This window comes from Castanea sativa, chromosome 12 (assembly GCF_040712315.1).
Source record: "Castanea sativa cultivar Marrone di Chiusa Pesio chromosome 12, ASM4071231v1".
NCBI lineage: Eukaryota > Viridiplantae > Streptophyta > Magnoliopsida > Fagales > Fagaceae > Castanea > Castanea sativa.
This window is the reverse complement of record NC_134024.1, coordinates 50,198,489-50,213,235: the sequence shown is the minus strand read 5'-3', so window position 1 is coordinate 50,213,235 and position 14,747 is coordinate 50,198,489. Positions and strand designations below refer to the sequence as shown.

Genomic DNA, 14,747 nt, shown 5'->3' with positions numbered 1-14,747 from the left:
ATAGTAAAAAGAAACATTTTGAATGAGCAAAGTTTCTAAAAGTGTCACTTTTAATCCCTAACTTTTTGATATTGTATCAAAATAGCCCATGTTAATAAAAGATGGCTACTAAAATTGATATGGATAATGATAATCATAAAATTTTATTTTTATGTTAGTTTAGTTGTTGCATGTCCTTAACTATAAATTTTTTATTAAAAAAAAATCACTAAAGTGAATCTCAATCTCACCTATGACCATAAACAAGCCTAGCCAAGTTTTAAAAATTCAAACTTATTTATTTAATTTTATTTCGAACATGAGTTAAGCTTGAGCTCATTACCAAATAGGTTTAAATGTTCAAAATTGGTTTATTTTCTTGTCAAACAAGTTTGAGTTTGTTAATAAACTACTTGATATAGTAAAATCATGATTAAATTTTTTACCTCTTCATAAATCTATGAAGTCTTACTACAAATGGATTGTCTCTAATATATGATTTGATATCATATAAACATATTTACAAATTTACACGATCCAAACTCAAGTCTATATAAGTATATTTTTAGACAAATATGCATATAAAAAAAATAATACTATATACATTTAAATCAAGACTCATGTTCACTATCTTATTCACGAACACAATATTATATTTGAGCTTGGCTTGTTTGCTAAACAAATTAATATAAACAATTTTTTATAGAGTCAAGCTTGAGATATTCATAAACAATTTGATTTATTTACAACCCTATTCTCACCTAATTGTATAAATGATCGAGGAAGGCTTGGAATCGGACATCTGATGATTGAAAGAGGGTCTTGATTGACTTCTTGTTGGAGAATATGTGGGTTACAACATCTAGATTATATTTTATAGTTTCTTTTTCCTTGAGAATTGAAATATTTTGCATCTTGGAAAAAATATATATAAATTTTTTAAAATTTATTATACTTATACATAATCCTATAAATGTGTATATTTTATTACTTATTCGGTAAAAATATTTTATTATGTTTGTGTGTATGCACAGATTATAAGCTAGCAAAAAACATGTCAACATCTAAGACTAGATTATATTTTATAGTTTCTTTCTCCTTGAGAATTGAAATATTTTGCATCTAACTTGGAAAAAATATATTTAATTTTTTTTTAATTTGTTATGCTTATACATAATACTATAAATGTGTATATTTTATTACTTATTCAGTAAAAATATTTTATTATATCCGTGTGTATGTATAGGTTACAAGCTAGTAATAATAATGTGTGTGAGAAACCAAATTAGTGTTAGTACTCTCTTTGAAGATAAAGTTCAAAAGAGAAATTTCTAAAAATAAAAGTTAAAAGTAAGGAGCACAATAAAATCTCACAACATTTTCATGATATATTTTTTTGAGTTGTCATAAATTATGGTATAATATATATATTTTTTAATTTTATTTCGTTTTATTTTGATCTATGGTGGGCTGATACCTTTAGCTTATTGTAAAAGTTTTGTGAAACTTTTTTTTTTGGTCTATAGAAGAATTAAACTTAAAATAAATTTTAATTTTTAGATGAAAAACATGTGACAACCCAGGTGATATAACAAATAATTTTTTTAATATCATAGTTACCATATCAATTTTTTCATTCATCACTTAATGACAATGACTATTTTTACCCAAATACCAAGAAATTAGAGACGAAATTGATACATTTAAAACATTTGTTACCATCTTGACACATAGGGCCAATGTTGGAGACTAAAATAATTAGCCTAATTATATTTGAGCTTTTTTTTTAATAGATAAGATATAATTTTAATACCAAATAAGCTAATCGAAACCCAACTATTATGTTTGAGATTGATTCATTTAATATTCGAACTTCAAGTTGGGTTTGAGCCGAACTTATTTTTTATATAAACGAATACAAGTAACCATCTTTTAGTTACAGGTTTATTTACGGTTCTAGTTTTTTAATTTTTTTTTTTTTGGATGGGAACTGTACTAGTAGTAACTAGAGTTTTTGTATAGCCACGACAAAATATCGTAATATTTTAACATTAAGTTGTTAAGACTTAAGAGTTTTGTACTTGTAGTCAAATTCTTAGATGTTATGTGTGAGATTTTATTGGGTAGAATAACTAAATAAACAACACATGTTTGGTTTGGTTACAAGTCCGAAGCTGAGGTTCGGCAATGTCACCTGATTCTTATAGTTATAAAAGTAGTAGAAGTAGATACTTTTCTTTGCCTCTTCTCTTGTTATTATTATTAAAAATGGCGTGGAAGCTGTAGCGGTGCTACTTCAACTTCATCAATGAACTTTCGTCACTTTCCCGAGAACAAATTGCCGAAATCATTATAATAATAATAGTGCACGCAAATTCTTTACTCTTATATCACCATGTAAGGATTTCAGATCGCAAAATTCATTACTCTACTCTGCCGAATTAACCATTTCTTTTTCTCTTTTGGGTTTGAATTTCTGGTTTCAAGATTTAGTACAAGTTAGGGTTTTATGAGGTATAGTTTTTATTTATTTATTTATTTTTTTATTGTTAACAGTTCAAAAGAATCATGTGATTCAGTTAATTGGTTTCACTCCGTTTGGTTCCCAAGAAACCACTACAAAAGAAGTTCAAGGTGGCAAACTGAAAACCACACACACAAATGAAAAGAAAAAAAAAAAAAAGTTTCAGCAAAATAATTGTCTCAAGACTCAATTGAATTGACCTGATAATAGGGTTTTAGAATTTCTTTTATTGTGGTTTCTTGGGAACCAAACAGGTTTGTATTATACTGTTTTTATGAGGGATCTGATGCAGAGGATGGCTTACTTTACTTGCAGGCAGTAACAGTTATTGATTCTTAATTCTTTGGTTTTGGTGTTCCAACTTGGAAATAACATGGCACAGAGTAATTGGGAAGCGGATAAGATGTATGTACACTCTGAATTTTGTTTTAGTGGGTTCCAACTCATTTTTGCTGTGCTAAATTTACTGAATTTATGTTTTTTTGGTTGGGTTTCCTTTTCTTGTGGTAGGCTTGATGTTTACATTCATGATTATTTGTTGAAAAGAAAATTGCATGCTTCTGCAAAAGCCTTTATGACTGAAGGGAAAGTTGCCACAGATCCAGTAGGTAAATGTTGCAAGCTTAATTCTTTTCCTATACTTTACATTTGCATTTAGCCATGTTGCTTGCTAATAAATCACAAAATTCTAGTTCAGTTTATGGTTTGCATAATTAAGGGTTTACATTCTTTTCTCGAGAAAGTAAATTATGGTTTGCTTTATTAAGGAAGAGAGTGAGATGAGTTTGTTAAGCTTTAGTTTGGATGTGCAGCAATTGATGCACCTGGAGGATTTCTCTTTGAATGGTGGTCTGTTTTTTGGGACATATTCATTTCTAGGACAAATGAGAAGCATTCCGAGCCTGCCGCTGCTTACATTGAGGTGCTTGCATTATGTCAATTGATTTGCTTTGGTGATTTTTGTAATAACAAAATGAACAAAACATGTCCAATCTTTATTTTTGTTTTTATATTTTTCGTTCTCATTGAGACTAGGCTCAGCAAATTAAGGCGAGGGAGCAACAGCTGCAAATGCAGCAATTACTCATGCAGCAGCGCAATGCACAAGTGCAACGCAGGGATCCTAATCATGCTGCTCTTGGTGGTTCTATGAATGCTATTAACTCTGAAGGAATGATGGGGCAGTCATCAGCCAGTGTGTTGGCCATGAAAATGTATGAAGAACGTATGAAACACCCTCATTCAATGGATTCAGAGACATCCCCACCTATAATTGATGCAAATAGGATAGCCCTTCTCAAATCAGCAACCAATCATCCAGGGTAAATTGGCTTTAATTTCTATATATATGCAATTACCATTAAGTGATTTATACAAATCATTAATTTTTCTTTCATTTAGTTTGTCCATTATTCATATGGTTCCATATATAAAATATTTTTAAAATAAAATAAAAACCATTTAAGCGCAATAACCGCGCCAATTTTTATTTTAACCCTAGGCTTTGCTACTTCTGGTTTTTAAGCAAAATACATCAATCCGTAATATTAGAACCTGCTCTCCAGTCTCATTGGTTAATGATGCATGTAAGTATGATCTCTTATTTACCTATCTTTTCCATGGTTGGACTGGATCTTATGTCTTTGATTGTTGTTGATTCAGTCAGTTGGTACAAGGGAATTCTGGGAACATGTCTGCAGCTTTGCAACAAATCCAGGCACGAAGTCCTTTGACAACTGTAATTACTTGGACCATATGCTATGGTTGCACTTGCCATTTCTTTCTTTTTCTCCCTACAAGACCATGCTGAACGTTTTCTATATGGAGTTTGTAGGACATCAAAAGCGAGGTTAACTTGGGTGCAACTCAAAAAAGTTTGCCTATGGATCCTTCATCAATATATGGACAAGCTATTTTTCAGTCTAAATCTGGACTAGGTGGTGCAGGTAGCATTTCCTGACCTTCCCTAACTGGAACAATTTACCCTATAATCGTATTTCATCTTTTTTAGAGTAAGGGTGGTATATGAAAAGTTGTTCTCATTGCCCCCTTCCCCCTCTTCTCTAAAGAACATAGGGGTCATGGATTATGACATCCCTCTTCTCTAAAGAACATAGGGGTCATGGATTATGACATCATTCGGTAATTCCTTACCAGAATTGCCTGGCTGCTGTACTTTCTATTCCAAAACAGTAAATGTCAAGACCCCAATTACACCTTTGAAAGAATGATTGATAAAACATGAATTAACCTTAACAGGATACGGAGTCTTAAGGCTATATTGTCACCAAGGCTTAATAAAAATTTTATTTCATTCAAGGACACTAGATTATATTTGGAGAAGAATATATATCACTTATAAAGACTCAAGGAAAAGCGCTAGCTATATTTAGGTTATGCCCCAAAGTGACTAGTTCAGTAGTTTAGTTACAATTGAAACTCCTTATAGTTGTTAATGAAGTCCAAATCAAGCCCAATATATGCTTGATATGGGACTCGGCACACACCCACACAATATGTAGTTACGCAATCAATATCCAATCAATTTGGGGCATCACAATCTCCTCAACTTAAATACTTGACGATCGCATCTAGGCCCACTTTATGGGTCATTATCTCTGAGCTCATATGGGATTACAAGGTTGGTTTTGATACCATTTGTAACACCCCAAGGAAAAACACTAGCAATAACTATGCTATACCCTAAGGATCTGTTTGGTTTGGTTGGGGTGAAACAGGGAGGATAGAAAATGGAGAAGAGAAAAGTGGAGAGAAAATTGATTTTATGGGTGTTTGGTTGGAGAGACCGAGAAAAGGGGAGGATGAAAAATTGGTGGGGCCCGGTTGTTTTCTCTCCTAACCCACCAAAATTCTATCTCTTCAAATTGGGGAGAAAATAGAGGGGAAGGAATAGTTGCCGTTAATGACTGAACTACCCTTTCTCTGACATGCTAGACCTACTAGTTTTTTTTTTCCAATATTTTCTAGAGTGTCTTCTTCTTCTTCTTTTCTCTCTCTCTCTCTCTCTCTCACATGCTAGACCTGCCAGTCTTTTTTTTTGGCAATATTTTCTTGAGCATCAGGTTCTTTGTTTTTCTTCTTTTCTTTTATGGGTTTAACTAGATGTGATTTTTTTTTCTAGGCATGATTTATCTTTTTTACCAAATTTGGGTATTGCCTTTTTTTTTGGGTTGGTTGTTTGCCACTTTTTTTGTTTAATTGGGCATCATTTTTATATAAGGATCTATGAGTAAATTTATACAAACTCATTTTTTCCATCCTCAACCGAACACAAATGAAGGAAACTAAAATTTTTTCTATCCTCTCACTTTTCTATCTCCTTAACTAAATAGACCCTAAAAGGACTAGTCTAGTAACAATTAAGACTCATTATAAGTGTCAATAAAGCCTAGATTAACACAGTGTATTCTCAATGTAGGACTTAGCACACACCCACACAACACACACTCAATCAATTTTGGGAATCACATCACTCATGGTAATAGCAAATTGCACATGGCTAGGCTAAACTATTAATGTCCCCATTGTTGGATGTTGTTATAAGATTTATGGACTATGTTTTGTGGATTTCAATCATATCACTATTTTAGATGGGATGTTATTTCATTCTAACTTCTAGCAGAAGCCTTTACCTAAAAAATCTATGTAAGATCTATTAGCCTAGCCTCATTGTAACATGTTTGAAGATAAATAAAAATCTTTAGTGCTTCTTATAGTGTTCCGGTTTATGCTCCACCAACTGTAGTATGTCATGTGTCTAATATATTTTTCCATTTTAAACTTTGGCTTTATAAGGGGAAAAAAAAAAGGGATGTGTGGCAAGCTGCAATTGATGGAGCATAAAGTGGAATACTAAGAGTGGGACAGAGGATTTTTGTTCATTCTGAGATAATTGGTATACCACGTCCTAATTTGTAATTTGCATATTGTAGTAATCCTCGTTTAAGGTAATAATTGTTCAGATATATATGTTTTGAGATTGATAGTTTGACTGAGAAAGCTGCATACAAACATCTTGTTTCAGCATGAATGTTCATATGGTAGCTTCTATTTTAATTGTTTAACATGGATTTTTTTTAGCTTAAGATGGTGGGTCTAGAGAGCCCTATTCAAAGTTTCTCATATTTAAGGAAAACTATTAATGAAAGAGTGAAACATCTCTGAGTGGATAAACTAGCATCTATCTGTGCTGGTATTAATGAAGCGCAATTGTGGAGATGAGATTCAAATATGACACAAAATGGATATGAAATATGAACATTTTGGGTCAAGGTCGGCCTTGGGTGGTTTTTTAACTTCTGTGGTTGTGTCTTTGGCCGCGTGTGCTCAGTTTGTTGGATGGGTGGATTTGTGTGGTGGTTCTTGGTTGCTGGAGTTGGTGGTTGTTTGACAGCAGGTGATAGAGGAAGAAGAAAAAGAAAAAGAAATTGAATTTTAAAATTCACTTTCACTTAGGCCAGGGCCAAGTCAGTGGGGGGACCCTGTCGGGCTCCTTCCCAAATGAAATTCTTATTACAAGAAATCATGTGTTCTGCATGCGATAGTATTTTCCATCCACTGAGGCAACTGAAATTTGAAGGAAGGAGCAATTGGTCATTTCTCGAACATTAGGGGCTTCTAATTTTAAACTAGAAGTTCAAGAGGTGTTTTTTCCATTTTTCCCTTAAGGAATTCTCACAAATTTTCTGTTCATGTACACCCAAATTTTGTTTCTGGTATCGATAAAGTTTCTGAACTAGGAATTACGAGATCTTTGTATATTTCTACCCCTTTTTTTTAACACCGTACTATAATTTTACTAATAAAATAAAAGAATAGAAAATATATTGGAATAGGGGAAGGGGGAGGATTTTGGAGCTTATTTTGTTGTAATGGAATACTTCGCTGCTTATTCTTTGCACTTAGAAAGGGCCTTAAACTATATTTGCAGGGCTTATATCTTCTTAGGTTCTTATGTTTTAGTTTATTCGATCCTAGAGATGAAATAATTGCTCCCAGCCATATATAGGTTACAAGTTCTTTGAAGGGATTGTATCTGTTACAAATGTTTGACAAAGAAGAGACTGTGCTTTATAGGAGTTTGTGATGATGAATTGCAATCCTTAGATGCAAAGTAGTATTGGTACTATGAAAGAAACCATTCATCAGAAAAGCCAATTCTTGCAAATATTACTGGGTAAAACAAGTTTTCTTTGTCCATATTGCTTTGGGAGTATCTTCAATATTGCTCACACATGGATTAACTTTATGAATTTCTTAAGAGAAGGCTTACTTTACTGTCATTTTAATTGAAACAATCATCATTTTTAGTGTAAAGACTCTGTATGTAATTCTTTCCCTGCTTCCTTCAGGATTGAATCAAGGCGTTACTAGTCTTCCATTAAAGGGTTGGCCTTTAACTGTAAGTTGGATATTTCTATATTCTGCACATTCTTCTCTTCTATTTAGTATGAATTTAGGCAATTCCTTTGACTGTTGCCAATCTGTACAGGGAATTGAGCAACTACGACCAAGTTTAGGTGTACAAGTACAGAAGCCTAATCTGCCAACCCAAAATCAGTTTCTTTTAGCATCTCAACAACAGATATTGGCACAGGCTCAGGCACAAAGCAATCTTGGAAATTCAACTAACTATGGTGATATGGATCCACGTCGATTTTGTGGGCTGCCTAGGGGTAGCTTGAGTGCAAAAGATGGTCTTTCCACCAGAAATGATGGATCTATATGCTCTCCTGTGCAATCAAGTTCACCAAAGGTTAGAATACCTTTCCAATGTCAGAAGACACTTAACAAAGATTAGCCTTCACAATGCACGTGCGCATGCACAAACACATGAGAAGGATATCTGTACAGTTGGCATTAAAAATTTATCTTTTTAAAGTGTATCTAGGAATAATTATTATCTTTTTCGTTTTGGGATATCTTCTTTTGGGCAGTTTGCTTTCCAGATTTTTTTAAAAACATTCATAATAACAAAAGGAACATGTGTAAGAATCAAAGACCTTTAAGGCTTTAACAGAAGGAGGTTTGTTGTATAGACTCGTCACCCATTAATGGTATTTGAAGGCTTAGGAGTGTAGAAAAATACTTTCTTTGGGAATGGATAAAATAGACAAAATAATTTTTGGAAGTTGGAATCTACATCTAGGCATGGTAATTTATTTGTCTTGTTTTTTATTTACATTGTATATATTTCTTTATCATAATTTCAATATTTTTTAAAATTTGGCATGTTATGATATTCGTCTCTCTCTCTTTTTAAATTTTTTTATTTTTAAATATGCCACTTGATAATTATGGTAGTTCCTTAGTTATGAACTTATTAATAAGTATTTATTATGATTATGTTTTTAAATTGAACTATCTATTGATTGGGGAATATTCTAATGGACGATGTAAGTATAGGAGGTTTTAGAGGAAATCTTTATAGAATTTAATCTCAATATATATATAATTTAGAATAATGAAGTGAAAAATTGTGAGGCAATAAAAGTTTATGTGACGAAATTTCATTAGGTCACCCAAAACTCAAACTACTTTCATTTTATATATGTGCAAGCTTTGTATGGGAGGATGGGACCAGATGGAAAATTTCCAAGCTGATCAGTAATCTAATTGAGTGCATATGTATAAAAGGCACTTCCATCCATGTTTCTTGTTCAGATGATCATGCAAATATAGAACAGAGTGTATGTGCCCAACTTTCCCATTCAAGAAAAATAAGTATGCATGTATGCATAAATATGCCAGCTTTCTTTCATATGGATTGTGTGGTATTCTCAAAATTTGTTAATTGCAGATGGAACTTCCATTAAACAACTTATTAGCAGATTAATAGATCACTTAGGAATGGCATATACATCACACATCCTATCATCAATGTTTTATGTAGGAAATTGTTAGTTTTCTCGGTGTGCAATGTCAGATGGTGATTTATTTATTTATCAAAAAAAAAAAAAAGATTCAGTGAACATAGTTTTTTTAAGGCCAGTGACTTCTTTCTGAATCTTTGGTGGTTTTTAACAGATGAAAATGGGTCAGATGCAACACTCTTCATCTCAACAACAGGACCAATTGCAGCAACAACAATTGCAACAGGTTGTGCTTGGTTATCCAAATGGATTTGAAACTTAGGTATAGTATATTAGATTCCTCAATTGAATTTGAACACCTGGTTGCATTGCATTTCTTGTCCTTGGAAAAGATAACTCAATTTGTGTTTTATTGATCGATGCAACCTAGTGTTTGAATTTAATTGGGGAACGTACTACAACATCTAAGGTACTATACCTAAGTTTTGCCCTTTCCAAATAACTAGATATCTATATGGGCTAATTAGTGAACTGTAAACTGTATACCGTCTCACAGAAATATGCCATTACATTTCATACAATTCTTACTGCCACATTTGCAATAAGAAGATGTATGTTGTTTTTTCAATTTTGGATTAAGCTAATTAACATTCATTCACGGAAATATGCTTCCCATTGCCACATTTCAACTAGATGTTATTTTTTTCAATTACGCTAATTAACATTTTTTTTTTAATAATCTGCAGAATAACAGGAAAAGAAAACAGCATTCTTCTTCTGGAGCTGCTAACAGCACTGGTACAGGAACTACTGTGGGGCCCTCACCTAGTTCACCAGCATCAACCCACACACCTGGTGATGGAATAACAACAGCAAGTAGTATGCAGCATGTCAACAGTGTGCCCAAAAGCTTGATGTTGTATGGTCCCGAGGGGATGGGAGGCCTTGCATCATCTTCTAATCTGCTTGTATGTCAATAGTCAGCTTATGGTTGAACATCAGCAGAGACATCATGAATTTAATTCATCAATTGTTGTTAAAGAATATGATCGATATTGCACATTGACCTGCTAATGTATTAGTAACTTATCATTTATTGTTTCCCAATAAATGTATGCAACACATGGAGTCAGTTGTTTGGGGGATGTATTAAACACTCATTTAAAAATACGGACTTGTGTATTGAGCTTGTAGGGATATATCTTCCTTTTAGATGCTGTAACGTTAAAGCTAAATAGATTGGAATATTACTATGGTTCTGAAACATCATTTTTAACTTTCAGGAAGACATGGAACGATTTGGAGATGTTAGTGCATTAGATGATAATGTGGAATCGTTGCTGTCTCATGATGGAGGTGATGGAGGGAACTTATATGGAGCCTTGAAACAAAGTCCTACTGAGAACCAAAAGGAGTCTTCCAAAGGTAACCCTATCATCATTTTGCATCTATGAAGATCGACAATTTATTTGTTCTTCGATGTACTATTTCTACAATCTCCATTTTCAGGTTTCACCTTCAGTGAAGTTGGTTGCATACGGACAAGAAACAGCAAAGTTACTTGCTGTCATTTTTCATCAGATGGGAAGTTGCTAGCTAGTGCAGGACATGACAAGAAGGTATATATCCTCTTAGAGTAATGAGAAAATGCCATATTTTGAGGAACATATTTGTTTATGTGGTATATCTCCTTACTAATACGTATTCATAACAATATTTAGTTGTTTAAAAATTATGTTTTCCGTCTGACTCTTTTTCACACTCAATTTAGTAACAAATTGTATCACTCCTGTAACCTCTCTTTTTTCAAGCGGGGTGGCGTGAACTTCTGACCTCAGACTTTGAGGTCACATGGGAAGAACTACTTTACGCCATTAAACCAAAATGGCTTTGGTTATGATGGCTACATGATTGTGTTGTGATAATGATTTTATTGTTTTAGAATTTTTTCTCTAACATTGTCGACGTAAGTGTGATGGAAATCTTTGATAATGCTTTACTTCTGAAATTTATACATTTTGTTCTCCAATCTAGTTCATTTACTTTTTTCACATCAAGACCAAGTAATTAATGGTAGGTAATTTTTTGTATGTATTAGGTTGTCCTCTGGAACATGGATACCTTGCAAACAGAGAGCACTCCTGAAGAACACAAATTAGTGATTACAGATGTTCGTTTTAGGCCGAATTCATCTCAGTTGGCAACAGCTTCAGTTGACAAATCTGTGCGATTATGGGATGCAGCCAATGTAAGTGCATTCTTCCTCTTTCTAAAATCTTGGGTGTTAGTTAAATGTATGAAGTTAAGACTACCCAAGAATGATTTTCATCATTCTAGACTTTGGAGGCATTGTTTCCCTTGTGCTTCATGAGATGCATTCATTAAATTTTATATTCCTGTTTTACTATACTGCCAAGATTAACTTAATTAAGATACTGTGGCAGCCAAATTACTGTGTGCAAGCATATACTACACACAATTCAGCAGTGATGTCCCTTGATTTTCACCCTAAGAAGACTGATCTATTCTGTTTCTGTGACAATGACAATGAAATTCGTTATTGGAATATCAATCCTTTTTCCTGTACCCGTATTTCTAAGGTTGGTTCTTTCTTTCTGCTTTTAGTCTTGGTCCGTCTTTCAATTACTAAAGCTGAAATGAACAATTAATTCTAATCTTCTTTTGTCTGGCATAGGGAGGTATGGCACAAGTGAGATTTCAACCAAGAATTGGACAACTATTGGCAGCAGCTTCTGATAAAGTGGTGTCCATTGTTGATGTCGAAACCGACAGGAAAACCCTCTCATTCCAGGTATGAAATGTGGTAATTGTATTTTGTTAATAATTATAGGCTGAGGTTGAGTAACTGACACAACCCTGTCTTTAAATGTTATCTGTGTTTGACTTCCATTTTTAGCATCTGCTCTAGTGGTTTTTGTAATGAAATCCTCCACCTCATATATAGGGACACTCTGAAATGGTAAATTATATCTGCTGGGATGCAAATGGAGATTACTTGGCATCTGTGAGTCAGAATTTGGTGAAGATTTGGTCATTAGCCTCAGGGGAATGCATTCAGGAGCTCGGCTCTAATGGGAATCAGTTTCATTCTTGTGTATTTCACCCAAGTTATTCAACTCTCTTGGTCATTGGAGGAATCTCGGTAATTCCTTTTACTCTTCATGGGGAAAATTTTTAGATAAGAAATTATACTGTCACAATATTTGATGACTAGTGTCTAGTATTAAGTTCTGTCCATAGTTGTGTTTTTCTTTTTCTTTTTTTCTTTTCTAAGAGTGACCTAGCTCAATCCCATTCTACCCTTTTTCCACCTAACAGGGAGTGATAGTTGAATTATTTGGTGGAAATATATTTTTATCCGTGTTTGACCTTCACACAACTAGCTATGGGGAGTCAGTTGAATTATTTGGTGGAAATATGTATTGTATAGTTTGTGTTGGATGTTACTTAAATTTTTAGTTTATATCCCTAAAGATGAACTTTTGGGTTTCAAGTCTTTTGTTTTGAATCTTTTCAAATTTTTTTTTTTTTTTGGGGGGGGGGGTGGGGGGTGGGTGTGTGTGGGGGTGGGGGAGGGGTGTAAAATTAAGACCCAAGCTAGCCTTATGTGACACTCTTACTACTAAAGTTTTGAACCATTAAATCAAGCAAAAGTGATGTAAAATAGTGGGATTAATTATTTTTATTCCTATTCAACCTTATGGCAGCTATTTGGGGGGTGTTTGAACACCCCTTGGAAATAGAATCATATGAAACTAGTTGGATTTTTTGCATGTCATCTAATTAGTTGACAGTTTTTTTGGTTAAATCTTTGAATTTCATGGAATCACTGTTTAGGATAAGCTATGATGGTGCCACACCTAATCCTCACCATTTTTTCATGTATTGATGAGATTGTTTATAGATCAAATTTGTTCAAATAATTACATTTTTTTTTATAATTTGGATGGTGATTAATGGTGCATATAAGGGAAAAGGTAGAGCATCTATTTTTTTATAGAGAAAAATCATTTAATTAATATCTTTACTTTGCTATAACATTAAAAACCCTTAACCTATATAATATCGTAGTGTTAGAAATATTTCTTTATAGTCGAAATTTGATGACGCATTGTCCTATCATAGTTTATCTAGAACACACACACACCCACACTGAATTGTCACTTGCTAGCTTACTCCTAGTCTGTAATTACTCCACTCTGAAGAATGGATTTTGTAATGGACCTCATGTTAGTGGGAATTCAAACGTTGTGTTAGCCTTCTTGTTTGCTTGTTTTTACAATGGAACATTATTTTAGCCTTCTAGTTGTGTCAATACATACATAGCATATAGAATTTAGCTTTCAAAATTATGGTCTCGTAAAGGTTGATTTTAATGAGCTGACTTATTGCTAATTGTTGTTTATTAAATCATGGGCTGCAGTCTTTGGAGTTATGGAACATGGCTGAGAATAAAAGCATGACAATTGCGGCACATGAGAATATAATTTCTGCTTTGGCACAATCACCTGTCACTGGAATGGTTGCCTCTGCAAGTCATGACAGCTCTGTGAAGTTATGGAAATAAATAGAGCTCTGTTATGGCAGTGTCCAATATTTTTGGAGCTCTTGGCATTTGCTTTCAATCCTCACTAATCTTGGGAAAAGAAATAGCATGTTGTTTGGAGTCTGTTTGTAATAATTTTGTGTTACAATTTCAAATGTGGTGTTTTTTTTTTCCGCTTGCTTACAACAAATGGGGAAGGGGGGTTCAAATGCTCCTAATATAAAGAATTGGGCAGTATCACTGAGCCAGAAGGCTCTTAGCAATGCAAATTTTTTTTTTTGGTGGGTAATTATGTTTCAAGGTGAAAAATGAGTAGCCTGTATAGCAAACTTGTTTGATGGAAGGTGGGAGGAAGAGTGTGTTCTTCATTTGCTAATTCCATGCCTAGGGAAGACTGTTACTAAATTTTTTCAATTCCATAGCTTTTTGGGCCTCTTTGCCTTGTAATTTGACCAATCACAACTATAAGTGAGAGTGCTCTCTTTTTCATCCTGCTTGCCTTCCCTTTTCTTCTTTGTTTTTTTTTTTTTCTCCTTCAAATCTTGTGTGATCTCCTCTTCGTTGGAAGAATTGCCTCCTGCATCATTGGATATTTGGATAACCTATTAGTGTATTCACATCAATCTCAACAAACTGGTCTAAGGTTAAAAATATAGCTAAAAGCCCACAAATAAAAAAGAAAATTAAAAAAACCCCACACATCAGACTCAATAAACTAACTAAAAAATTCTACCGATCAACTGTGATCACCACTTGTTGTGAGATAGTCTTCCTTGCTAGTCCTAAAAAAATGTTTCTTTATTCTCAAAACTCTCTCTCTCTCTCTCCACCTAACCTCCATCCC

At 33.6% G+C, this 14,747-nt stretch overlaps 1 protein-coding gene across 2 annotated transcripts; it reads left to right on the top strand.

The window, feature by feature from the left end:
• Positions 1 to 2,209: 2,209 nt before the first annotated feature.
• LOC142619827 (transcriptional corepressor LEUNIG_HOMOLOG-like) lies at positions 2,210 to 14,392 on the top strand. 2 transcript variants are annotated; one of them, XM_075793124.1, is made up of 18 exons: positions 2,210 to 2,376; positions 2,819 to 2,908; positions 3,014 to 3,111; positions 3,316 to 3,425; positions 3,539 to 3,825; positions 4,166 to 4,241; positions 4,338 to 4,449; positions 7,876 to 7,925; positions 8,016 to 8,279; positions 9,551 to 9,622; positions 10,083 to 10,304; positions 10,620 to 10,761; positions 10,846 to 10,955; positions 11,435 to 11,584; positions 11,781 to 11,936; positions 12,032 to 12,148; positions 12,302 to 12,499; positions 13,781 to 14,392. In XM_075793124.1, the coding sequence occupies exons 2-18, from the start codon at positions 2,877 to 2,879 to the stop codon at positions 13,922 to 13,924; spliced, it is 2,340 nt and encodes a 779-aa protein (XP_075649239.1). In that variant the 5' UTR covers positions 2,210 to 2,376; positions 2,819 to 2,876; the 3' UTR covers positions 13,925 to 14,392. The 2 variants fall into 2 exon arrangements, with proteins under 2 accessions (XP_075649239.1, XP_075649240.1); XM_075793125.1 differs by lacking the exon at positions 2,210 to 2,376 and adding an exon at positions 2,410 to 2,493.
• Positions 14,393 to 14,747: the final 355 nt, after the last annotated feature.